The sequence below is a fragment of the Panthera leo genome, chromosome A1 (genome assembly GCF_018350215.1).
Source record: "Panthera leo isolate Ple1 chromosome A1, P.leo_Ple1_pat1.1, whole genome shotgun sequence".
In the NCBI taxonomy this organism is placed as follows: domain Eukaryota; kingdom Metazoa; phylum Chordata; class Mammalia; order Carnivora; family Felidae; genus Panthera; species Panthera leo.
In genome coordinates, this window is record NC_056679.1 from 73099388 (window position 1) to 73126344 (window position 26957).

The following is a 26957-nucleotide window of genomic DNA, read 5'->3' on the forward strand; positions in this document are numbered from 1 at the left end:
GCTCTTCTGGTGCTGAGATTTTAATCTGGAACACCTTTTCACCTGGAGAAGATGTGAACCTATCACGGGAAGAACAGTAAGATATAAAGATTATTTTAAGGCACAAATGCACAAAGATTCTGCTCTCCAGTCTGTCAGCCTTATTCTTTTTCTCAAACTCTCCCCCTAACATATATGCTTGCTGCCTCTCTCATATGCTTGTAGTGCCGGAATGAATGTGATGGACCAGAGATTTAAGAAAAAGAAGAGGATGGCAGAAGGCCACAATAACATAAACATTTCATTAGGAAATTTCAAGGGAATATGTAAAGGCTACATATTCATGTAAACATAGAACCCACTTACGCATTCCACATATAAACATATTATTGGGGTCCCTGGGTGGCTCAGTAGGTTGAGTGTTTGACTCTTGTTTCCAGCTCAGGTCATGGTCCCAAGGTTGTGGGATCAAGCCCCGTGTTGGGTTCTGTGCTGAGCGTGGAGCCCGCTGAATATTCTCTCTCTTCCTAAAACAAAACAAAAAACCAAAACACACACACACACACACACACACACACACACACACACACAAACCCTCTTGTCCACCTACTATTTATTTCATGCATCTGGAAATTTGTGGTCAAATGGTGCCTATAAAGATAACGACCTTTTAGGGGCGCCTGGGTGGCGCAGTCGGTTAAGCGTCCGACTTCAGCCAGGTCATGATCTCGCGGTCCGTGAGTTCGAGCCCCGCGTCAGGCTCTGGGCTGATGGCTCGGAGCCTGGAGCCTGTTTCCGATTCTGTGTCTCCCTCTCTCTCTGCCCCTCCCCCGTTCATGCTCTGTCTCTCTCTGTCCCAAAAATAAATTAAAAACGTTGAAAAAAAATTTGAAAAAAAAAAAAAAAGATAACGACCTTTTGAAAAATCTCTTTCAATGATTCTTTTTCTTTTTTTTCTTCTCTCTCTCTCTCTTCCTTTCTTTCTTAGAGGGTGCATGTGGGCAAGGGGCAGTGAGAGAGAGAGAGAGAGAGAGAGAGAGAGAGAGAGAGAGAGAATCCCAAGCAGTTTCCACACTGTCAGCATAGAGCCTTTGGTGGGCCAAACCCATGAACCCCGTGAGTTCATGACCTGAGCTGAAACTAAGAGGCCCGTGATCAAGCGACTGGGCCACCCAGGCTCCCCTAAAAGTTTTTTTTAAGTGAGTGTTCCTGCTATTAAGATTGTTAAAATGGTATTTAGTTTCCCCAATTGTTATACCCAAGTGACACAATTGATAACTTTTTTTTTTTTTCTGCTTTGGAAAACTTCTTGAAAGTTTTTCTTGGAATACCCAAGATGGTTTTTTTTCCCCTTACAAAATACATGTGGTCAGCATCCTCGAATAACAAAAAGACAATCATTTCACAGAAGTATGTGAATTCTAATTTATTTTATTTTTATTTTAGGGAGAGAGAGAGAGACAGAGCATTTTATTTATTTCTATTTATATTTTAGGGAGAGGGGCAGAGGGAAGGAGAGAGAGAATCGTAAGCAGGCTCCATATTGAGTGTGGAGCCGGACTCCAGGCTTGATCCCAGGACCCTGAGATCTTGACGTCAGCAGAAAGCTCTCCTGACTGAACTGAGCCACCCAAGTGCCCCAGAAGTATGTGAATTTTAAAAGTACGTTTTAAGTTATCATCTTAATGGTTGAATTCAATGGAATGCAATGTTTGTTACAAACACACAGGAGACTCACACTGATACTTTCCCTCTTAACTGTAAAGTTTCAAATAGTGTTTCATTTTTCTCTGTGTTTCAAAACTCGCTCACCTGCAGAAGTCTACCTGAAAGCAGAGGGCAGCACCAGAGAGGGATGAACCAAACGACTTTTTCACAGCTGGGTGTGTACATTCCTTACAACAGCTTAAGCAAAAGTAGGTAGAAACACAACTTCCAGCAAAGTGCAGAGGCTTTGTCTCCCCTGTCAGAATATCTAGAAGAGGGAATCCGGAAACATTTCTAAAGCTACAGGGAAAAATTGATTGGGATGGGGAAAGACTGTTACAACCGCATGTGGATAGCATCCAAATATCCTGGAATTTAAACCGCTGTGGAAAAACCTTGGGCGGATAAAAAAAGGGAGAAACGGTCCATTTTCACTGCATTCCAAAATAGGGAGCCGTTTCTGGACTTACTTATTTCCTGATGTATCCACCGCCTGAATGTAGAAATAGCGAGCGGGAAGCACGACAGCTGCCTTCAGCCCGGGTCCCCATACTTCGCTCTTCTCCGGACTCAGTCGCCTCTCTCCGCCGGTCTCGGCAAGTGCTGGCACTGTCCCCAGAAAGAAGTAGTAAAGCAGCAAAATGCTAAACATTTACAAGACCGACTCTCGAAATGATCCACGGATAAATGAAGTGGAAGAAGTGTACGGGACCAGCGGCGGCTTGGGCAGGGGCACGTTGGCCGATCGCAGCAGGAAACACGACTCCAAAAAGGTGTCGCTTGCTGGGCTGGGCAGGCGCGCGGGTCTCCTCTCTCCCCCAGGACAGTCACAGGCGGATCGCTGGCTGGTCCGGCTGAAGGATGCCACCCGTTCCAAACACGCTGCTCCTCTTTCTCCCGACAATGATAAACTTGTGTTGCTCTTACAACTGGAGCATCCTTGGGGGCGAATCGGTCTCAGGCTCCAGCCCAAGGTGCAGGGCGAGGGGATTGGCCCGCGTGTCGCCGGGCTGAGTAAGGCCCTCTCCAAGTGGATGGCGCGGTGGCGTCCGTGCTCCACGGCTTCCTGGGACATGTAGTTCGCGATAGAACTAGCGGAAATCCTGCCAGGTTTTACCTACTCTCACTCGTTTATTTACTTTGCGGTCACCGCTTACATACAAGGTGCCCAACAGAGGGGCATGCGGGGGCACAGCTAAGATTAAAGAAAAAAAAATTGTCACCATACCCTCCGCACGTGCAGAGGGCAGGTATTATAAAACACGATGAAAGGAAGGTGTTGTCAATGATATCTGACAATCGGTCGCCGGGCACAGCCGTCCAGGGCGCTGTCCCCGCGCGCTCCAATGGGACGAGAGACGCCAGCCCCAGGGTGACTGGAGGCACGTCGCGGGCAGCGAGCGGGAAGCTGTGATCCGGGTCCGGTGCCGGCTCTGCGGCGGCCGCAGCGACTCGACCCCGCCGGACAGGCCGAGAGGTACCCGGGGCTGTGGGCCGGGCGGAGGTGGCTGCGGGCTGCTGTGCGCCCAGCGCGCGGGGCCATCCGCCCGGCACTCGCGCGCCGCGGGCAGGGCCTGCTGCTGCCCGCCTGTCCTGGGCGCCGCCTGTGGCCGCCTGGGTTGCCGGGGGCCGTGGGCTCCCTGGAGCCCCGTGGCCGTCCGAGCGGTGGCCACTGCACCCGTGCCCGTCCTCCTCCTGGGAAAAAGTGGGGTGAAGAGCTGGGCCGCAACATGGGGGGAGTGTTAGGGAGATGAGGGGCGAGTGCTCTCGGGAACAAAGCCCGATTTGGAGATGTCCGCGTGGATACCGGTGGCTCCTGCCTGGCGCGGGTGTCCACGCCACGCCGGCCAGGGCCTGGCTGGGAGCGCGCCGTGGCCGTCCCTTCTTCCCCGCACGTCTGCCCCTTGGCCGGGGGTGGGGGGGGGGGAGGTCACCAGGAGGGGTCACGGAGCTCCGGTATCGGATCCAGAGCCTCCAGCTCTCCCTCCCACTTCCCTCTCGGGACCTCTGCCAGCTGCCCGGAAAACCCAGACCCGCCGGGGGGCTCCGCGGGCAAAGCTGGCCTGGGTGGGCGTCCAGGCGGGGCTTGTCTGTTTTTTAATTTTTTGCAATTGTCTTGAGTATCGATTTCAACTGGTGCATTCAGAGCTCAAATAGGCGACTCCCTCCTGGCCCGGGAGCAGTAACTGACGCGTCCCACCCGCCCTGGAGCGTCGAGCGTCCGGAACCTCCCGCGGCCCCGGGCGGGTTGGAGGCGATCACCCCGCGGGCGTCCGCAGCGCTCCCCCTAGCGGCGGACTCCGGCTTCCGGCCCAGGCGGGAGGCGGGCGGAGAGGCCCGGAGGCCTCGCTGCGGGGACGGGGGCTGGGGGGCTGGGTCCCGGAGAGCGCGCGCGGGCCGAGGGGGCCGCCGGAGGGGCGCGGGCTGGGAGCGCAGCCTGGCTCCTCCCCTCGCCCGGCGCCGCCTCCTCACACACCGGCTCGGCGAGGCGGGGACCGGCCTGCGAGGCTGTCGCTTGGGTCCCGGCGGCCTCTGAGCCTGGCGGCGCCGCGAGCTTCGCAGAACAGGGAGGTGGGAGCTCCGCTCGCTTGCCCCGGGAGCCTGGGCTGCACGCCGCCGGGAGGACCCGGTATCCTTCGTAGGCCCGCGGCCGCAGCCCGGGAAGGGGCTCGGGTCTGAGCCCGGCAAGGGGCCTGGAGCGCGTGTGGAGGACACCGGGGAGGAGGACCGAGACCTGACCCGCTGGGGCTTAGCGCGTCTGGCCCAGCTCGTGGGCGCCTTTTCCACTGTTAGTAAGTCACTTCCATGCTGTTACCTTTCCCTGGCCTTCCGTATGGAATACAGATCATAATAGTTGTCACATTGGGAGGCTTGCTGAAGAGACTTCTGAAGGTCTTTCGTTCCCTAAGCCAACTTGATACTTTAAAATACGGATTGGAAATATAACCCGAAAAGAATGTAGCCTAGGCGATGGATACTGACCTTACAAATGGAGCGTTTATTTGACAGAACAGTTCGTTCTAGTGACTTCTAAAAATCGTTACTTTACAGGTGCATTTTATAAAATTTTGTTCACTCACAGTTAAACAGTATTTCTGTTGCCTGTGCCATGATGGTTGAGAACATCATTAAATTGAGCCTTAGGTCCTTAGACATTCTTAGTAAAATCGTAATAGAGCATGTTCTCTCTTACCTGGATTAGGAAACATCATTCTCACAGACGACACCCAGGGAGGAGGAAAAAGAGGCTGTTTAGCCTAATGTCCAGCCCCTGATTCCTAAAGCCTCTCCTAGTAAATCTTCCTGGAATCTACTAGGCTGCTAATCCGGGGCTTAAAATAATGCCTGGCATGATGTAGGCACTTACAAGTTAAGTCTTTGTTGATGAAACTTTTAAAAAATGCTCTTCCCTGGGGATAGCCCTGGTAAGACTTGTTAAGGAAAGGTATTGAGTATGCACAGGGTGACCTAGCCGGGTTTGGGGAGCAAAGAAAGAATCCCCAGAAAGTGACATGGAAGGATATGTGCAATAAATGGGGATTAACCAAATACTGGAGGGTGAGTAGGAGCAGAACGCATCCAGAGATTGGAAAGTTGGAAGGAGGAAGGGGGCTCTGAGAGAGGGATGGGGCTAAGGAGATCCATCCTGGGGCCAGGCAAGGAGTTGGCTTTTTGTTCTAAGAGCGGAAGGTTTTAGGCAGGGGAGTTACGTGAGCATATATATGTGTCCAAGCTTTATTTTCTAATAACTCTGCACAGGTCAGATTAGAAATATCATCCCGGGGGTGGGGTGGTGCTAGGAGTGGGGATAGACTTGGGAATGGTTTACCAAAATAGGAACAAAAGGAGATATGAGGTGTGACAAAACCAGAGAAGCTACAGGCTATTTAGTGGAGGGACAAGTGCACCTTTGTCCCTCAGTGTTTCCTGAGGCTATAATTACAACATAATACAGTGATTGCTGTCTCTAATGATTCTGTTATCAGTAATGACTTGTGCTCAGTTCACTTGTAGGAAAGCCTGAGGACGCGATAATAATAGATAATACTAACATCAGTTAGCTTCAGGGGCTCACACTGACGTGGGGAGAACATTCCCCAGATCTGACAGATACTAAGGGAAGAAAATAAACATCAACAGTGTTTGGGTCATGGGAGTTGGATGATTTTCATTTTCTTTGTGTCATATCTTGGTATTTTGTAGTAGTTTTCTCTGTCATTTGTTTTACTTCTGTGATAAAAATCTAGAAACATTACACAATTTTTCAAAGAGAAATTTCCATAAACAATGCTTCAAAGGAGAACGTTTTCATACCGGTATTGGCTTTTATTGACAATTGATATAAATTATGCCCTTATGTGGATGATCTTCACTTTTTTTTTTTTTGTAGAAGTGCAACCAAAGAGATCATGCTTGTTGAGTGACCATTATTTAAAAGCTAACAAACCCAAAACGCAAAGAAAACCAGACTATTAAACTTTTTGTTAATTAAGTGCTATGTTGGGGCGCCTGGGTGGCTCAGTCGGTTAAGCGGCCGACTTCGGCTCAGGTCATGATCTCGCGGTCCGTGAGTTCAAGCCCCGCGTCGGGCTCTGTGCTGACAGCTCAGAGCCTGGAGCCTGTTTCAGATTCTGTGTCTCCCTCTCTCTGACCCTCCCCCGTTCATGCTCTGTCTCTCTCTGTCTCAAAAATAAACAAACGTTAAAAAAAAAAAAATTAAAAAAAAAAATTACGTGCTATGTTCTTTCTTGTATTTAGCTTCCAGAAAGTTCAACCCTACCTTTTTTTAAAGAAAAAGTTTATTTATTTATTTATTTATTTATTTATTTATTTATTTATTTATAGCACACACAAGAGAGAGAGCACAAGCAGGAGAGGGGTAGAGAGAGGGGGAGAGAGAATCCCAAGCAGGCTCTGCATTGTCAGCACAGTGTCTGATGTGGGGCTTCATCTCGTGAACTGTGAGATCATGACCTGAGCAGAAATCAAGAGTCAAGAGTCAGATGCTTAACCACCTGAGCCACCCAAGCGCCCCTCAGCCCTACCTTTTGTGCTCAAATGCACTAATTTCCTTTTGCCTATGTTTTTGATAAGAATATTCTCTATATGTTCCAAATGAGCATTCTTCATAACATCCCCACGCCACAGAGAGCTGGTCCCATGGGCACACTTCTATTAAATCTGAGGAAGGAAGCTGTGACAAAGTAGAAACTAAGCTTGAGATGAAGAGACAAGGGCAGTGCACGGAGCATTTCTGTCCCCACCACTCCCTCCGATGGACTCCAACACCCTTGGGTCACTACCCCTTATTTACCAGGACCCTATGCACCCTACCGCAACCCACCCATACAGTCCCAACGCCACAAATAATACCTACCTCCGTCCACCACGCTGGCTCTCAGAGAAAGGCACCAGGACAACAGATCGGTAGAAAGTGCTTTGTTAGGTCATCTGCTAAGAATCAGAGAAATCGACTCCTCAGAAAAGCCCAGTGTGGCCTGTACAGCCTCAGATACAAGCTTCTCTTTGCGTCTTCCTCCAACATCACCATGACACCAGGAGATGAGGAAGAAAGAGAAGGCTTAAAGCTTCCTGTGAAGAGATCCACTGCTAGCACTCCCAGGATTTCTTGAAAACAAGAGAAGTTTCCCAAATGATACCGTTGGGGGTTCCATCTTTGGTGGGGAGGTTCCAGCCAAACCGACTTTTCTGCGAATAACTTATAAACTGCACCAATTCCAAAAAACTCACTCCCCAAAGGTTTGAATGGAAGGAAAGCATTCCTGGGGTGCCTGGGTGGCTCAGTGGGTTAAGTGTCCTACTCTAGTCAGCTGTGCTGACAGCTCAGAGCCTGGAGGCTGCTTCGGATCTTCTCCCCCCCTCTCTTCCCCTCCCTCACTTGTTCTCTCTCTCTCTCTCTCTCTCTCTCTCTCTCTCTCTCAAAAATAAGTAAACATTAAAAAAGAAAAAAGGAAAGCATTCCTTAAAAATAAAGGGAATGGAATCTCTTGTAGGATATGTGGAGTCCTTCTTGTAATGAACTCTGTTACCTTAAATTACATGTAGGACATGCCTTACCTTTACTAGTTTCTGCTTACAGATTTAGAGGGACCACGGCTCTTGTGGCAATCCTTCTTCTGTTATTTCTTATTGCCTTAGAGGTTTTTGTCATTCAATATTTGTATGAGGGGTTTTATATAACCATTTTCTGTAACCTAAGAAAATTATTCTCACTTCTAATTTTTTAAAAATAAGTGAATGGGCAGAGATATTGACTAGTGAACATCAGACTGGTTACCTGGGGTGGGCTGTGTCTCTTGAGTACTTTTCTATCACTAGAGCCCTGTGGGGTGGGCACACTCAGAACTGGCACCTGCACCCTGTGCCCTCCTGTACCACCTGTGTTGGTCTGACTCATCAAGGTCCTGTAAATCTTCGACTTCTGCAAATGCCCTTGGTTGCTATTTAAACTGTTCTGTTTTCTTCCCCAAAGGAACTGGTGTAGACTTGAAAATGAGTTTTTCCTGAGACTGACCAGAAGTTAGTGACTACTAACTATAATTGTGGTGATGGATGCACAGCTTTATTGGGATGTGATTCACACATCATACAATTCACCTGTTTCAAATGTCCAGTTCAGTAGCTTTTAGTATATTCATAATGTTGTGGATTCATCACCTCAATCAATTATAGAATAGTTTCATTATTACAAAAAGAAACCCCATCATCCCCAACCTCCTCCTCCCTCCCAGCTGTAGGTAACCCACTAATCTAATTTCTGTCACTAGAGATTTGCCTATTCTGAACATTTCATATAAATGGAATCATACACTGTCTGCTCCTTTGTGACTGGCTTCATTCATTTAGCATAATGCTTTCAAGGGCCATCTGTGTTGTAGCATGGGTCAGTATTTCATTTATTTTTATTGCCCAATAATATTCTGTAGCATGGATAAACTACATTTTATTTATCTTACTTACCCATTCATCAATTGATGGATATTTGGCTTGTTTCTCCTTTTTGGCTATGATAAATAATACTGCTACAAACATTTGTGTGGACATATGTGTTCATTTCTTGTAGCTATATACCTAGGAGTGAAATTGCTTGATCATATGGTCACTCTGTAAGTGTTTGAGGAACTGTTTTCCAAAGTGACTAGACCATTCTGCATTTCCATCAGACGTGTATGAGGGTTCCAGTTCCACCACATCCTCAACATTCCTTATCGTCTATCTTTTTCATTAGAGCCATCCTGCTGGGTTGACATAGTGTCTTCTTGTGGTTTTGATTTGCATTTCCGAGATGGCTAATGATGCTGAACATCATTTCGTTGTGTTTATTGACCATTTCTACACTGTCTTTGGAGAAGTGACTATTCAGATATTTTGCCTATTAAAAATTTTTTTTTTAATGTTTTTATTTATCTTTGAGAGAAAGAGAGAAACAGAGCCTGCGTGGGGTGGGCAGAGAGAGAGGGAGATATAGAATCTGAAGCAGTCTCCAGGCTCTGAGCTGTCAGCACGGAGCCTGATGTGGGGCTCGAACTCACGAACCATGAGATCATGACCTGAGCTGAAGTCGGATGTTTAACTGACTGAGCCATCCAGGCGCCCCTAGATATTTTGCCCATTTTTAATTGAGTTGTTTGTACTTTTTTATTATTCTAAAGCATTATTGTAAAATAATTTTTTAATAAAGCAGATGGGTGGTGATTGTGACTCTAGGTGTTTAGTAGTTGTAAAATAAATGTTCATTGAATGAACCCATGTGAAACAATTGATGTATTTCTTAGTCTTTTGCAGTGTCTAGCGGATTGTTGATGTTTCTTTCTCCTCCCTCTTTTCTTAGGATCCCATTTTGCAGCTCCCAAGTTTCTGTAGGATGCTCTAAACGATTGTCACAGTTGGTTTTCAAGTAGCAGAAAGAGTTGCAACTTCTCCTTAACAGAACTTTTATAGTTGCATTCAATGCCTAACGTTGCAGAAGCAGAAAGGGCAAATGATTCTGGAAATGGTGAGCACAAATCCGAGAGAAAGTCTCCTGAAGAGAATCTACACGGTGCTGTACAGTCTTTCTGCACTCGTGCCTCGGGGGCACCCTTGGGCCCCAAAGGAGATGGTCATTATCCGTGGAGCTGTCCAGTGACCCATACTCGGGAGAAAATTTATGCCATCTGTTCAGACTATGCCTTTCTCAACCAGGCAACCTCAATCTATAAACCTCCAAATTCAACCCGCTCTTCTTGTCTTCCTGATAGTACCTCTTTATCTGCGGGAAATAACCCATCAAGATACATTGGCATCCCAACTAGTACATCAGAGATCATCTACAATGAAGAAAATAGCTTGGACAACTTATCCAATAGCCTGGGCAAGCTACCTCTCGCATGGGAAATTGATAAGTCTGAATTTGATGGGGTGACCACAAATTTGAAACACAAATCAGGTAAGGAAGGAGGCGTGAATTCCCCATGTGAAAATAATAAGAAAACAATGTATCTTGTTTAAGCTTGCCATTAAGCATGGTTTCCTTTTTTATACTGCTATACAAGGAACATTGCTATCATGTCTATCACTGTAGTTAAGAAATAACTTTGGGCAGAGGACATTTAGTTCATTAATGGCTTGCCACTGGAAACTGCACACATAACCTTAGCATTTTGAGAGCTTTGAAAAAATCTAAGAATGCTGTAAAATACCGGTATTGCAGATAAGTATACAGTGGCTTAGAAATGGTTAACGAGGTGGCTAGAATAACATACCACTATGTTTTAGTTTTGCAGAGACATGAATTCATCTTTCCCAACTAAACGTTTAGTTTTTTCTTCTGTATAACTGTGGCTTTTTCCTTTTAAAATTGTTTGAGCACCCAGCAGGGTCTCCAGGTACCACTGACTAGGTTGTGTACTGCACAATTTAAGAGGGCGCTATTCACCCAGGGTGCAATACAAAGCCTTCGCAATTGCAGGGTGGTGGCCCTGTGGCAGACACTACTGCTTTTCACTTCTTTCTTTTGAACTCACAGTAATACAGGATTTTTATGTAGTGGGTACTCTTATTTTATAGGTAAAGAGATTGAGGCTCAGAGAGGTTGAGTTGCTTGTGGAAAGACGATAGCTAGGAGGAGGTGGAGGTGGGATTTGTATTTTACTTCTAGGCTTCTTTTTGTAAAACCTCCATACTTCTTGTTTGTTTGTCAGCTTGACTTGTTTCCCAGAATGTTATGTAAATTTGTGTTCTCAGCGTGTCAGGGAGGTTTCACCTTGTGTCTATATTTACAGGTGATTGGTCTGTAATTTTTTTGTAATATATTTTTCAGGTTGTTGGAATTAGGGCTATGCAGGTCTCCTAAGACAAGTTGGGAAGTGTTCTCTCCTATTTTCTGAGAGCTTTACAGAGGGGTGTAACAAATCTCTAACTGTGATCATGGAGTTGTCTTGATTCCCATTGATTCTGTCAAGTTTTAGTTTCTCCATTTCATCTAAGCTGCCAATTTTGTTGGCATGGAGTTATTTCTTCTTTTTCTTTTTTAAAGTTTATTTATTTATTTTGAGAGAGCGAGCAAGTAAGAGAGAGAGTGAGCACAAGCAGGGGAGGGGCAGAGAGGGGGACAGAGAATCCCAAGAAGGCTCCACACTGTCAACATGGAGTCCGATGCGGGGCTCAATCTCACCAACTGTGAGATCATGACCTGAGCCAAAATCAAGAGTCTCACGCTTAACTGACTGAGCCACCCAGGCCCCCCAAAGTAATTTTTAAAATATTTTTAAATGTTTTTTATTTATTTTGAGGGAGGGGGGCGTGGGCAGGAGAGGAGCAGAGAGAGAGAGAGGGAGAGAGAGAATCCCAAGCAGACTTCGAGCTCTCAGTGCAGAACCTAACACGGGGCTCGATCTCACCAACCATGAGATCGTGACCTGAACCGAGACCAAGAGTTGGCTACTTAAACAACTGAGCCACCCAGGTGTCCCTCCCCAAAGTTATTTCTAAAGTCCTTTTTATCCCTCTAATGTCTACAGGGTCTTTTAGCAATAATTCCTCTTTCCTTTCCTGATAGTGGTAATTTATGTTCTCTCCCTTTTTCTTCTGGTTAGGGGTGTATCAGTTTTGCTCATCTTTTCAGATAACCAGCTTTTAACTTGGTTAATTTTCTCAATTGTTTGTTTTCTATTCTATTGATTTCTGCTTTTTTTTATTTTCTTTCTTCTACTTACTTCGGGTTTACTTTGTTCTTCTTTTTCCAACATTTTGATTCAAGACTTTTCTGCTTCCAGCATTTAGTGCTTAACATGGCTCTGTAAGTACTCTGATAGCCACAGCCCACGAAGGTTGATACACTGTATTTTTATTATCATGTAATTTGGAGTATTTTATAATTTCCCTTGTGATTTTTTCTTCGATATATATGTTACTGTTAGAAGTATGCTGCTTAATTTCCAGATACTTTGGGGCTTTTTCTAAATATTGATTCTTTCAAAGTTTATTTATTTTGAGAGAGAGAGGGAGCGTGTGTGCGCACACCCACACACACGTGAGCAGGGGAGAGGCAGAGGGAGAGGGAGAGAGAAAGAAAATCCTAAGCAGGCTCTGTGCTGTCAGTCCAGAGCCCTATGCAGGGCTTGATCCCAGGAACCATGAGATCATGATCTGAGCCAAAATCAAGAGTCTGATGCTCAACTGACTGAGCCACCCAGGTGCCCCAATATTGATTTCTAATCTATTTCCTTTGTGGACAGAGGACATATGAACTCGTCTTTTAAAATGGGCTGAGACTTGTTTTATGACCCAACACACAGTCTATGTTGGTGAATGTACCGTGTGCATTTGAAAAGATGGGTGTAGTGTTGGGTATAGTGTTCTATAAATACACATTGGGTCGAAGTATTTGTGATTGGGCCAAAGTGTTGTTCACATCTTCTGTGTCACTACTGAGTTTTTGTCTTGTTCTCTTAACAGCTGAAAATGAAATGTTAAGGGGTGCCTGGGTGGCTCAGTCGGTTAAGCGGCTGACTTCAGCTCAGGTCATGATCTCGCGGTCCGTGAGTTCTAGCCCCATGTCGGGCTCTGTGCTGACAGCTCAGAGCCTGGAGCGTGCTTCAGATTCTGTGTCTCCCTCTCTCTGACCCTCCCCTGTTCATGCTCTGTCTCTCCTGTCTCAAAAATAAATAAACGTTGAAAAAAAAAAAAAAAAAAAAAAAAAAGAAAATGAAATGTTAAAAATCTCCAGCTATGATTGTTATCTTTTCTGCATTTAATTCTGTTGATTTTTGCTTCCATGTAATTTGAAACTCTATTAATTAGGTGCACACACAATATGAGTATTATTTCCTCTTGTTGAATTGACCTTTTTTATTGTTATGAAATGTCCCTCATTATTCCTGGTAATATTTCTTGTTCTGAAAGCTATGTTGTTTGATATTCATCTGGCTACTCCAGCTTTCTTTTGACTAGTGCTTGCATGGTGTATCTTTTCCTGTCCGTTTATTTTCAACTTGTATCTTTTTATATTTAAAGTGCATCTCTCCTGCTCAACCATAAAAAAGGATGAGAATTTGCCACTTGGAACATGGATGGATCTAGAGAGTATCATGCAAAGTGAAATAGTTCAGACAGGGAAAGACAAATACTGTATGATTTTACTTTAACGTGGAATCTAAAACCTGAAACTAACGAGTAAACAAGCAAACAAACAGAAAGCAGAATCAGACCTACAAATACAGAGAACAAACTGATGGTTGCCAGAGGAGAGAGGGGTGGGGGACAGGCAAAATGGGCAAAGGGGTGTGAGAGATACAGGCTTCCAGTTAGAGAGTGAATGCCTCATGGGAATAAGAGGTACAGCATAGGGGATACAGTCAAGGTTCTGTAATAGTGTGGTGTGGTGACAGATGGTAGCAACTCTTATGGTGAGTGCAGCATATAGAGTTGTTGAATCACTGTATTGTACACTTGAAACGAATGTAACATTGTGTGTCAGTCAGCTCGCCTCGGAAAAGACATGATTCATCTTCCTTTTGATAAAAACTTGATAGCTGAAGAAAAAGATAAGGTAGATCTCTTAAAGATAAGTATATTCCATGAATTATTTGTTTCAGATTATTGTTTTTTTTAGTTCTGGAATTTACATTTTTTTAATTTTTTTTTAAATTTTTTTTTTTTTTTTTAATTTTTTTTTCAACATTTTTTATTTATTTTTGGGACAGAGAGAGACAGAGCATGAACGGGGGAGGGGCAGAGAGAGAGGGAGACACAGAATCGGAAACAGGCTCCAGGCTCCGAGCCATCAGCCCAGAGCCTGACGCGGGGCTCGAACTCACGGACCGCGAGATCGTGACCTGGCTGAAGTCGGACGCTTAACCGACTGCGCCACCCAGGCGCCCCTGGAATTTACATTTTTAATGTAGTTTTTGTTTCCTATCTTGGGTTTCCTATCTTCTCATTCCTTACTGGAAGATTTTATCTATCTCATAAAGCATAGATATAATATCCACTTTCTTTTTTCCTTTCCTTTTCTTTTCTTCCTTCCTTCTTTCCTTTCTTTTGTCCTTCTTTTCTTTCTCTTCTTTTTTCTTTTTTGAGAGAGAGAGGGTGCAAATGAGCGAAGGGCAGAGAGAGAGAGAGAATCCCATGGGGGGCAGAGAGGGAGAGAGAGTGAGGGAGAGAGAGAGAAGTGGGGCTCACCCATAGCAAGGCTCACACTCACCAATCATGACATCAAGACCTGAGCCAAAGTCTGATGCCTGACTGATAGAGCCACCCAGGTGCCCCTGTAATATCCACTTTAAAATCCTTATCTGCTGGGGTGTCTGGGTGGCTCAGTCGGTTAAGATCTCAGCTCAAGATCTCAGCTTGGGTCTTGACCTCAGGGTTGTGAGTTCAAGCCCCATGTTGGGCTCTGTGCTGGGTGTGAAACCTACTTAAAATAAGATAAGATAGAATCCTTATCTGCCAGTTTTAAAATTTGGGTCATCTTCGAGTTGGTCTTATCTTTTTTCTTGAGAAGGTGTCACATTTTCCAGCTTCCTCACATATTCAATAATTTTGGATTGTATGCTGGGTATTGGAAATGTGTTGATTTTGGATTCTTGTATATTCCTCCAAAGAGTGCTTTATTTCAAGTTTGTTCATTTGTTTGTTTTTAATTTTAGCACCAATAGATTTGGTTTGACTAAAACCACAAATTCTGTCCCTTAAGGACATTTGAAATCTCTGTCCAATATTTTTTGGCCTTAGCTGTGCTCTTTGGGGTCTGCTCTGTGCACGCATGGTTCAAGAGTCAGCCTAGGATCGGGGCCAAATTTATGCACAGAATTTGAGTCTCCCCTTTTCTGGCTCTTTTATTTCTGGGGTACCCACCCACCTCACTTTCCAGTGACAGTGATTGCCCAAAACTCTGTCCCGTGGTTCCTCCAGTCAAAAAGATGGTAGATACTCTACTTTTTGCTATGCTCAGACCTTTCTCTAAAAGGCAGTGTGGTGAAAAGAGGTAGCTGTGTGTGTATGTGTGTTCCTTTTGGTGTCAGAGCTATATGGTTGTGTTGTGGGCCAGGTGGGGAACGGAAGAAGGAATATGGCGGTGACAGACAGCAGTGGGCAGAGGTTCTTGGGGTTGATGAGATGGGGAGACAGTGTTCAGGTGTGGGTATGTTACGTTCTCCTCTCAAACTTAGCTCCCACTTTGCCAGAGCTTTCCTCTCTCCCGAGCTGAATGGAATTTTGCGCGTGTGGAAACAGGTGGATTTACCAAGGATGCTTATTTGGAACACACACTTCTTTAGCCCGGGGGGCTCCGAGGCGTAAAGTTGAAGGGGACAGAGGGCAGGCTTAGGTAGCCTCAGAGGAAAGCGTGTGGGGCCAGACCACCCCAGGGGGTGCTGAGGGCACTGATTAGCACGCTTCATTAGCCTCTAAGGTTTTAAGTGGCTGGGAAAACTGCGTAGGGCATTAAGACATTATGGGGCAGTGAAGACAAGACATCGGAGAAATGCTGGACAGTAGTTTTTCCATCTTGTCAGTCTCTAAGATGTATTTTATTAGGGGAAGAAACTTGTCCGAATGGGACTTAGCTCATATTTGCCACTGGTTGTTCAGCTCTGTGGAAATTTTGTGTCTCTGTGAAGACTTCAAATAGCTAGAGGCAGTGGGGAAAAACTGGTGTCTGGATATTACAGTGTTCGTCATTATGACATCTTGCAAAAATCAGAGAAATCCCCTGTGTCACCATAGTTTCTGAGTTCCAGCTGGTTTGGGTTTTATTGAAGGGCGAATGAAATAAACCCCTTTCTGTGTTTGTTTTCTAGACATATCTCTCTATGATCTATGTCTTATCATTGTGAATAACTCATAAAAATAAAATATTAGCTCTAATATAATTTCATATCAGGTTTGATCACTTCATCGAAAATGTAGTATGTGTGAAATTTATTAAAGTATTTGAGCATAGCTGTCTGAAATGTTAATGGTATTTTACTGACATGAAACTTGGATGTTATTTATTAATATATTTTTTAAAGTTTTAATTTAAATTCCAGTCAGTTAACAGAAAGTGCAATACTCGTTTCAGGCATACAATGTAGGGATTCAACATTCCATACCTCACCTGGTGCTCATCTCAACAAGTGCATCCTTAATCCCTATCACCTATTTCCCCCACAGCCACCCACCTCCCTTCTGGTAACCATCATTTCTCTATAGTTAAGATTTTAATTAAATAGGTGGGTTGTTTTTTTTTTTTTTTTTTTTTTTTTTTTTGCCTGAGTAATCCATTAGCATTGTTCAGAAACAAAAAGTGTAAAAATTAAACAGTGCAATGTCTCATTCTCAGTTTTGTCTTCTTTTTGTCTAGCTTCCAATTCTCCTCCCCCTTAGGTGACCCTGCTATTTGCTTTACATGTCTTTTGGAGAGAGTGGTGTGTGTGTGTGTGTGTGTGTGTGTGTGTGTGTGTGTGTGTGTGTGTGTTTGCTTGCATGCGCTCACGTGTGCACATGCGTGTGTGTGTGCGTGCACACTTCGTTACGTACACACACACAGAAAGAAGACTTTGTTTTCCATTCTAGTTCCTGGTGCTGAAGTCACGTTTTCATAATGTACACATGAGCATCATTCTTAATCCATTTTGTGGTCTCTGTAAGGCCTGCAGGTATTTTTAAATATCACATCATTGCATTATTGGATCTATTGCTTTTACTTTCTTAACAGAGTTACATTAATGTGGTTTTATTGTTTTGTAGAAAGGGATTCATTTTCTGGAAAGTGGTCTAGTTAAATATTTTACCATTGGTAATTTGATTTTCTTTCTTTTTTTTAAAAAAATTTTTATGTTTATTTATTTTTGAGACAGAGAGAGACAGGGCATGAACAGGGGAGGGTCAGAGAGAGAGGGAGACACAGAATCTGAAACAGGCTCCGGGCACCGAGCTGTCAGCACAGAGCCCAACGCGGGGCTCGAACCCACGGACCGCGAGATCATGACCTGGGCTGAAGTCGGACGCTCAACCGACTGAGCCACCCAGGCGCCCCAAGTAATTTGATTTTCTAAACCAAAGATTTTGTGATTGATTCTTTTCCTAGAGAAGTGACTAGATCAGGAGTTGGAAGTGTAAGAATCTGATAGGAACTACACTCATGATTGCTTAAACTTGTTTTTATTTATTCTCTCTCTTTAAGCCAGGGGAGTATTCTTGAAGATACATGTCTTTCTTCAACATGTTTGCAATATCATTTTGAGAACTAGTGGCAGTTACTTTTTAATTTTGTTACATAATTTTTTAAATGTTTATTTATTTTTGAGAGAGAGTCAGAGCTCGAGTTGGGGAGGGGCACAGAGAGAGACACACACAGAATCTGAAGCAGGCTCCAGGCTCTGAGCTGTCAGCACAGAACCCGATGCGACATGGGGCTCAAACTCGTGAACCTCAAGATCATGATCTGAGATGAAGTTGGTTGCTTAACCAACTGTGTCACCCAGGGGTCCCTTTTACATAATTAATTATACTCCCATAATGGCTTATTTCATCCTAAGCATTTTGCTTACTTTGTATTCTTGTGTTTAGGCAATGTAAAGAAACAAATTTGCAAGAAAAAAACTTCAGACAAAAAAGGAAGACATCAGAGGGAGTGGCCTCAGTATTCTCCTCTTGAAGATATTAAGCAGCGGAAAGTATTAGATCTCAGAAGATGGTAATCTCTAAAAATTGACTTTTTTCCTTAACCACACTTAACACAATAGCGTTGTCATACTTAATAAAGTTAATAATATTTCCATAGTATCTAATTCCTAGGCTAAATTTAGGTTTTCCACATTGTTTTGAAGTATTTTCACAAGTGGTTGTTCATTGTGGTTCCCAACCATGAACCACACTTAGTGTTTGCTTGTTGTGGCTTGTATGTCTCTCTTAACCTAGAACAGTCTCTACCTCCCTCCCCTCACTTTTGTTTTTTAAATTCTAGGAGATTGACTTCTTTTTTTTTTCTCTAATGTTTATTTATTTATTTAGAGAGAGATAGAGAGTACAGGGAAGGGGCAGAGAGAGAGAGAGAGAGAGAGAGAGAGAGAGAGAACCCCAAGCAGGCTCCACGCTGTTAGTGCAGAGCCCAACAGCGAGGCTCAATCTCGTAAACCGTGAGATCGTGACCTGAGCCAAAATCAAGAGTTGGACACTTAACTGACTGAACCACCCAGGGGCCCCTAGATTAACTTCTTAAAGAGACTTGGCCAGATATCTTGTAGAGTGTCCTACCTTCTGGATTTGTCTGATATTTCCCCCCTGTTGTCTAAATTATTTCTATAGCCTCAGTATTTCCTGACAGCTGGAAGTTAGACATACAGACTTGGTTTAGATTCTGATTGAACATTTTAGGCAACAGTACTGCCTCGGTGACCCTTTGTTCTTCATACTGCATCACATCAGGGGATGCATAGTATCTGGTCGTCCCGTACTAGATTCTAAGACTGATTATCGGATTTAGGCGGTGACAGCATCAGCCCACATTGTCAAGTTCTTTTTTCTTCCTTTCTGCAACCATCACATAATCAGTGGGGGGGACAGTGGCATCAGGCTAATATCCTGTCCCCATTAACTTTTCACCTAGTGGTTTTAGCCAAACCCATTGATGACTGTTACCTGAATCCTTGCTGGAAAATGGTGATATTTCAAATTTCTTTCATATCTTCTCCCTTTATTAGTTAGCGATCTTCTTCCAATAAGAAGAGCTTTCACTCATCAACTGTGGCTGTTTGGTTACCTTGGAATACAGTTCCTATTTGAAAGAAAAAAAATGTTTAATGATGGCTTTTGGATATTACTAGTCTATGATTTGAGATTAAAAAAAAATTTTTTTTTACCATTTATTTATTATTGAAAGAGAGAGTCAGAGCCTGAGCAGGGGAGGGGCAGAGGGAGAGGGAGACACAGAATCTGAAGCAGGCTCCAGGCTCTGAGCTGTCAGCACAGAGCCTGACGCAGGGCTTGAACTCACAAACCGTGAGATCATGACCTGAGCCGAAGTCAGAGGCTTAACCAACTGAGCCACCCAGGCGCCCCTATGAGTTGAGATTTTAAAAATTATTTGTGTGAGGTTTAAAAAATGTTAGATTTTATCACCTATTTAATAAATATTGGACCCTTTACTGTGGCCGAGAATACAGAGATACACAAAACATGGCGTTTGTTTTCTCAGAGTTTAAAATGTAGGTGAGAAATGGGGACTAAGCAGAGAAATATAAAATATCTCAGACAAGTTTCAGACAAAGATGGGTATGAATATTCAGACAAGATGGGTATGAATAAACTACCAACATGAGAGGAAATAATGATCATCAAAAGGCTTCACTGAGGAGCTGGGCCTTAAGAGAGGTATGGAGGGTCCAAAGGTCTTTGCATGGATGGGAGGAGAGTGTCTTGTGTATTGGTAATGAAGATTAGACAGTCTTGTCTGGAGTGAAGTTCAGAAGCTAAGAAGCTTACCTAACATCACATGGTGAAGAAGCAGATCTTGTATTAAAACTGAAGAGAGCCAGACTCCAAAGTTCACATTCTTTCTTTGTAACCTGTCACGATCTGTATCTTGGACACTAGGCTAAGGATTTAGATTTTTTTGTTGTTGTTCCTGACGTAGAGAGAAGCCCTTGATGATTTCTTAACAAAAGGGTATTTTAAAAGATTAATTGGTAGTAATAAGGATGTAGATTATATTGGAGAAGAGGCATTAGAATCAAAAACAGTAATTTTATTTTCTTTGGAGAAAGCCTTTGCCCATTTTTGCTTCTAATCCCTTAGACCTAAGATTTGTTTTAACAACAAATTTGGGTAATTGTATTTTAATAGTATAACATGTGAAACCATAAGGCTTGGATGAGGAAGGATAGATGGGAGAAATAACCTGAGGGGAAACACTGTTAGGATGACAAACTCATTTCCCACTGAAGATATTACAAGAGTACGGTTGGAATGGAAACACCCGTAGGAGATAGTAGAAAGTCAGTAAAAGTTTTAGGCTGGTCATGAACAAGACCAGTAAACAAGTTTGGACTGATGAAGAAATATGGAAAATCTTAAGGGTGCCTAGGAGTGACCCTAAGACTTTGTGAAGAGGTGTTTTGGATAGAAGTTGGAGATTTAAATATGACAGAATAAGGTCTGTTTACTCCATTCCTTCTCTCTATTGGGGAGGTAGCTTTCCTCTGCTCTTCCAGGCTCTTCTAGATGGACTTAGAATCAAATTGACATGAGACAGATTAACAGGAGAAAATCAACGTATGTACAGGGAATTCACACAGACATGGAAATTCTAAAGACATTGAGGTAACATGAAGGTTATGTGAGCTAAGGAGAGGGGTAGGAGTCTGCGGATAAGAGGAGGAAGGCTATTAGTAGGGAGATGAAAGGAGATGTTTTGAAAAACAAAAATTACCCTATTATGCAGATAACTTTCTCAGGTAAAGGGGAGTCTCTGGTTAATAGCTCTCTTCCTGGTAAAGCAGGCAGTTGATGGGGGAGGGGGGATAACGAGCTTTTTCTGAATCTGCTGGGTTTGGATTGCTTTCAACTCAAAATAATGTTCATGTCAAAGCGACCCATCTTGGGGTGGCCTGCCCTTGGCCTCTATGCTTCAAACCCATGGAAACAATAACAAGAAAATAAAAAATAGGGGAAAACTCTTATCTTCCCTGAAACAAAGAATTAACAATATCCCCAAACCATAGTCTCTAATACATGCTTCTCAAATCCTCTGCACTCTGGACCAACAGGGAGAGGACACCAAGAACTGCAAAGACTACTATTAGCCTCAAATGGTACAGGTTTCCCTAAAGTTCATGTGGCAGTCCTGAAACCATCCGGTGACCCTTTGGTTAGACTAGGGGTGTGAGCCACTGCACCAGGGGAGGAACATCAGAGTTCTTGATGGAGATCCAGTTCAGCACTACAGAAATGCAGGTAGGGGTTGTGGAAGGAGACATCCTGCTCATCTGATCGCTACTGGATTATTTTACTTCCTAATTTCTAGCTAAGGACAGTGCCTCTAGTGAATTGCTGGGAAGGTAGTGATGGCAAGAGTGGAACGTAGGCCACCCACTTCCTGATTTCAAAACCTCCCAGAGCTACATAATCAAAACAGTGTGATCTTGGCATAAAGACAGATATGTAGACAACTGGGTCAGAATAGAAAGCCCAGAGAGAAGCACTCATGTAAATGGGCAAACAATCTTCCGTAAGGGTGCCAAGCCCACGGAATAAAGGACAGTCTCTTCAGCAAATCTTGCTGGGAAAAGTGGATATCCACCTGTAAAAGAATGAACTTGACCCTGCTTATCAAAAATTAACTCAAAATAGATTAAAGACATAAATGTAAAGACCTAAAACTATGAAACTAGAAGAAAACTTAGGGGGAAATTTCATGACATTGAATTTGACAACGATATCTGAGATATGACACCAAAAGCACAGGTAACAAAAGCAAAAATAGACAAATAGAATCATATCAAGCCTTAAAACTTCTGTGCATCAAAGAAAACCATCAACAAAGTGAAAAGGCATCCTACAGAGTGGGAGAAAATATTTTGCAGATCATACATCTGATAAGGGGTTAATATCCAGAATATGTAAAGGACTCCTACAATTCAACAACAAAAGTACCAAAGAACCCAATTAAAAAATGGGCAAAGGACTTGAACAGACATTTCTCCAAAGAATATGCAAATGGCCAGCAAGCATACAAAAAGATGCTCAACACTATTAATTGTCAGAGAAATGGCAAATCAAAATTGCAATATGGTATTTCCTCATACCCAGTAGGATGGCCACTATGAAAAAAGCCAGAAAATAATAGTTGTTGGCAAGAATGTGGAGAAATCAAAACTTTTGTGTGCTGTCGGTAGGAATATAAAAATCTAAAATAGTACAGCCCCTATGGAAAATAGTGTGGAAGTTTCTTGAAAAGTTAAAAATAGAATGTGTGTTGTGGCTGAATGTTTGTGTCTCCCCCCAATTCATATATTGGAATCCTAACCCCTAATGTGATGGTATTAAGAGATGGGGCCTTTGGGAGGTGATTGGGTCATGAAGGGGGAGCCCCCATGAATGGGATTCGTGCCTTGTAAAGGACAGGAAGTGGGAGATTGCTTCCTCCTCTGTCTGTTCCATCGTGTGAGGACACAATGAGAGGATAGCCATATGCAGTTTCTCCCCAGACATTAGATTCGTTGGCACCTCAGTTTTGGACTTCTTAGCCTCTAGAACTATGGGAAATAAATAATTGTTTGTTGTTGAAGCCACTAGGTCTGTCATAATTTGTTATAGCAGCCTGAGCTGACTAAGATACCATATGATTCCGTAATCCCACTTCTGGGTATATATCTAAAAGAATTGAAAGCAGGATCTTGAAGAGATATTTGCATACTGTGTTCACTGCAGCGTTATTCACAATAGCTGGGAAGGGGAAACAGCCCAAGTGTCCATTGATAGTTGAAGGAATAAAGAAAATGTGGTATATATACACAATGGAATATTAATTTAGCCTTAAAATAGAAGGAATTCTGACACACGGTACAACGTGGATGAACTTTGAGGACATTATGCTAGGTGAAATAAGCCAGACACAAAAAGACTAATAATGTGTGATTCCATTTTACAAAGAGGTACTTAAGAGTTGTCAAAATGAAAGAGAAAGAATGTAGAATGGTGGTCACCAGTGACAAAAAGAGAAATACTGTATGATTCCATTTATATGAAGTATAAAGTAGTCAAACTTATAAAAGCAGAAAGTAGAATGGTGTTTGTCACAGGCTGGGGGGAGGGGGGAAAAAGGTGTTGTCCAGTGGGTGTAGAGTTTCAGTCTTGCAATATGGAGACATTCTAGAGATCTCTTTCACAACACTGAATATAGTTAACATGACTCAACTGTACCCTTAAAAACTGGTTAAGATGGTATATTTTATGTTATGTTTCTTTACCAAAATTATAAAAAAAAAAAAAACAGAAATGAGGGGCAGACTTGACAAATTTGACGATGGGATGTTGAAGACAGCAAACAACTCTTCAGTGATAATCGGCTCTATTCAAGGATGAGGAAAGACAGAGGAAGCAACTTGATATATGTGTATAAAAATTGCAAATAAAACCAGGCAACTGTGGAAAGCATATACATCTTTGGAAGAGTTATTCAAGGAAATAAAGTTAAAATTGACAATAAGCCCTTTATATCAAAAAAGTTATAATTCATACAGTTTTTCAAAATGAAGTCAAAGAAGAGATTATATGACTACAGAAGGGGAAATAATTGACAGGCCCACAGAAAGAAGTGGAGGACAAAGTCATTGCACAGGTGAAAACCACATTAGAAGCAGGAAAAAAAAAAACCCCAACCCAGTGAAAAACATAATTAAGTCAATGGTGAGTCAGTGTGAGGAAATTGCACAAAACCCAAATGGAAAAGAACAAAGATATAAAAATGATTAAAGGACAGATAAATATTGGGGCTCCTGACTGGCTCAGTAGGTAGAGCATATGAATCTTGATCTTGGGGTTATGAGTTTGAGCCTCACATTGGCTGTAGAGATTACTTAAAAATAAAATTGTTAAAAACAGCAACAACAACAACAGATAGATATGGGTAACAGACAGAAGCTCCAAATATCACTAACTGGTATTCCAGAGAAAGAGATCAGAACAAATAGAAAAAAAAAAAATATTGAAAGACACAATCAGAAGGAACGTTCCCAAAAGAAGGAAAAGCTAGACTCTGCAGATATAAAACTGTAAATTGTGTCCCAGGAAAGGAAAACCGATACAGATTGATCAGCACCAAGGCATGTTCTGGTGGAGTTACTGGAGTTCAAGCATAAGGAGTCATGGGTATACAGTGCAAAACCAGTACAAAGGGAAATTACCCCTTTGGCCTCGGTCTTCACATCATGGCAGTACTAGCTCTCAGGCTACAGTGGAATCATGTTCCTCAGGAGAGAAAAAGTCACCCAAGTGTCCTATTTATGTTGTCATTCAAGTATGGAAGCAACAGACTCCCAGTCATGCAAGAATTGAGTGACTGCAATGGCCATGAGCTCTTAGCCACTCAACAAGGAATGTCAACCACCCAAGATACCTGGTGAGAAAAAATAAGGAATGGAAAAGCATCAGGAAACAAGTCATGGTGACTGCTAAGTCCATTTGTTGGAAATTTAGTTGCAGAACAGAATGTAGGTGGTAGCTATGAATACATGAGCTCTTATGGAAGTTAGCTTCTGAGTTTGAAATATGAGAGCCCTGTAACGCCAACACTTTCTCAAGTCAGGGTCATTTCTGTGGGTAGGAGTTCTTTTTTAAACAGCCTTGCAAATAGCTATAAACAAAACCATTCATAATGTGTTCAGGGTTTTTTGCTTTTGTGGATGTAAAGCAGTTTATAGTGTTTCCTGGATGATGATTAGCATATGAGTTTCCTAGAGCTACCATAACAAAGTGCCATAAACTGGCTGGATTAAATCAACAGGAACTGGCTCATAGTTCTGGAGGTCGGGAGTCAGAGCCCAAGCTGTTGGGAGGGCCACATTCCCTCTGAAATCTGAGGGCTAGACTCTGCTTCATCCTAGCTTCATCCTAGCTTCTGGTGCCTTGGCGGTCCTTGGCATTCCTAGGCTTGCTGCTGCGACACTTCTGTCTCTGAGTTTTCCCTTCATGTGTTTGGGTCTTCACACGGCACTCTCCTCTCTGCATGTCCCTTTTTTCTTTTTTATAAGGACACCAGCCATCTTGGATTAAGAGCCCACCCTTACTCAAGTATGACTTCATCTTAACTTGATTTTATCAGTGAAGACCTTATTTCCAAATTAGATTGTATTCATAGGTACCTGTGGTTAGGTCTTCAACGTATCTTTTTTTAATTAAAAAAAAAAAGTTTATTTATTTATTTATTTATTTTTAAACTTGTTAATGTTTATTTATTTTTGAGATAGAGACAGAGTATGAGTGGTGGGGGGAGGGGGGTGGGCAGAGTGGGAGGGAGACACGGAATCCAAAGCAGGATCCAGGCTCTGAGCTGTCAGCACAGAGCCTAATGCGGGGCTCGAACCCATGGGCCATGAGATCATGACCTGAGCCGAAGTCGGATGCTCAACCAACTAAGCCACCCAGGTGCCCCTATTTATTTATTTTCAGAGAGAGAGAGAGAGAGAGAGAGAGAGAGAAGAGACAGAGAACACGTGCTTGCAAGTGGGTGAGGGGCAGAGAGAAAGGGAGAGAGAGAATCCCAAGCAGGCTCCATGCTGTCAGTGCAGAGCCCAATGTGGGGCTCAGTCTCACAAACCATGAGATAATGAGCTGAGCCAAAATCAAAAGTTGGATGCTTAACTGCCTGAGCCACCCAGGCGCCCCATGGACTTCAGTGTATCTTTTTTAGGTGGGTGCAGTTCAATCCATAACAATCCCTGTATTATGTGGCTATATAATAACCATATAGTTTAGTAACCATAATCATCTTTTGTATCTTAAGCCTGTAGATACAAGGGTCATTGTTGACTTATGTATGTGCATTATGCATATTATATGCACATATACAAATAAACATACACCTGCAATTTTTCTTTTTGTAATTAATTTTTTAAATATTTTTATTTATTTCGAGACAGAGAGAAAGAGAGCATATGCGCCCTTGAGCATATGCACAAGCATGGGGAGGGGCAGAGAGAGAGGGAGAGAGTCCCAGGCAGGCCCCTCACTCAGCTCAGAGCCCAAGGAGGAGTGCAGTCTCACAACCGTGAGATCACGACCTGAGCCGAAATCAAGAGTCAGATGCTTAAACAACTGAGCCACCCAGGCACCCCTCTTTTTGTAATTAATTGTAAGGTAATACTAAAACTGTGTTTAGTGATGACAAATCTTGTTTCTCCTTTTTGTTTTGTCTACTATTAGCACCTTCATTAGAAAGCAGTTGGGAGAGGCACTTGGCTGGCTTAGTCAGTAGAACCTGTGACTCTTGATCTCAGGGTTGTGGGTTTGAGCTTCAAGGGTATAGAGATTACTTAAAAAAAAAAAAGCAGTTAGGGAAATAATTTGAAACCCAATACTATTTTTTTTTAAATTTTTTTAATGCTTATTTATTTTTGAGAGACACAGAGACAGAGCATGACCGGGGAGGGCGAGAGAGAGAGAGAGAGAGGGAGACACAGAATCTGAAGCAGGCTCCAGGCTCTAAACTCTCAACACAGAGCTTGATGCAGGGCTCAAACCCACAAGCTGTGAGACCATGACCTGAGCTGAAGTCAAACGCTTAGTTGACTGAGCCACCAGGCGCCCCACTATTTCTTTCTTTTTTTTTTTAAAAATTGAATAGTCTCCTTCTTTTCTTCTCTGTTCATGTTAGCTGTAGTCACTTCTCTTGACACATGACTGTTTGGAAAATTGTCTGGATTAGTCAGTGCAATTAAATTGTGCTGTGGAAGGATTTTGTGCTACATTTTAAAATTGTCTGTGATACGAGGTGCCTGGCTGGCTTAGTTGGTTAAGCTTTGGACTTTGGGTCAGGTCATGATCTCACGGCTCGTGAGTTTAAGCCCCGCATCTGCTCTCTGCTGTCAGTGTGGAGTCTGCTTCTGATCCTCTGCCTTTGTCTCTCTGTGCCTCTCCCCAGCTCGTGCTCTCTCTTTCTCAAATAAATAAATATATAAATAAATAAATAAATAAAATTAAAAAATAAAATTCTAAAAAGAAAAAATTCTCTGTGACAATGGAGCTGCTGGTTTTAGTTGGACACAGTGGGTGATAAATGGATGTTT

The 26957-nt window shown here is 43.1% G+C and overlaps 2 protein-coding genes across 3 annotated transcripts in view; one reads left to right on the forward strand and one right to left on the reverse strand.

The window, feature by feature from the left end:
- Positions 1-2680, reverse strand: part of POGLUT2 (protein O-glucosyltransferase 2) — a 15300-nt gene extending 12620 nt beyond the window's left edge. Inside the window, exons 1-2 of the mRNA XM_042930102.1 lie at positions 2157-2680; positions 1-59 (exon numbers count right to left, since the gene is read on the reverse strand). The exon at positions 1-59 is cut by the window's left edge and continues 147 nt beyond it. Of these exons, the coding sequence (XP_042786036.1) occupies positions 1-59; positions 2157-2338 (241 nt within the window). The 5' untranslated portion in view covers positions 2339-2680. The remainder of the gene's footprint in view (positions 60-2156) is intronic.
- A 117-nt stretch (positions 2681-2797) lies between these two features.
- The window catches only part of LOC122214870 (basic immunoglobulin-like variable motif-containing protein), an 80360-nt gene continuing 56200 nt past the window's right edge, over positions 2798-26957 (forward strand). The window contains exons 1-3 of one of the 2 annotated variants that reach the window (XM_042930112.1): positions 2798-3163; positions 9539-10135; positions 17743-17869. In XM_042930112.1, the coding sequence (XP_042786046.1) occupies positions 9658-10135; positions 17743-17869 (605 nt within the window). In that variant the 5' untranslated portion in view covers positions 2798-3163; positions 9539-9657. Of the gene's footprint in view, positions 3164-4176; positions 4479-9538; positions 10136-17742; positions 17870-26957 lie in introns of those variants that run through there. The other variant, XM_042930108.1, reaches the window with a different exon arrangement.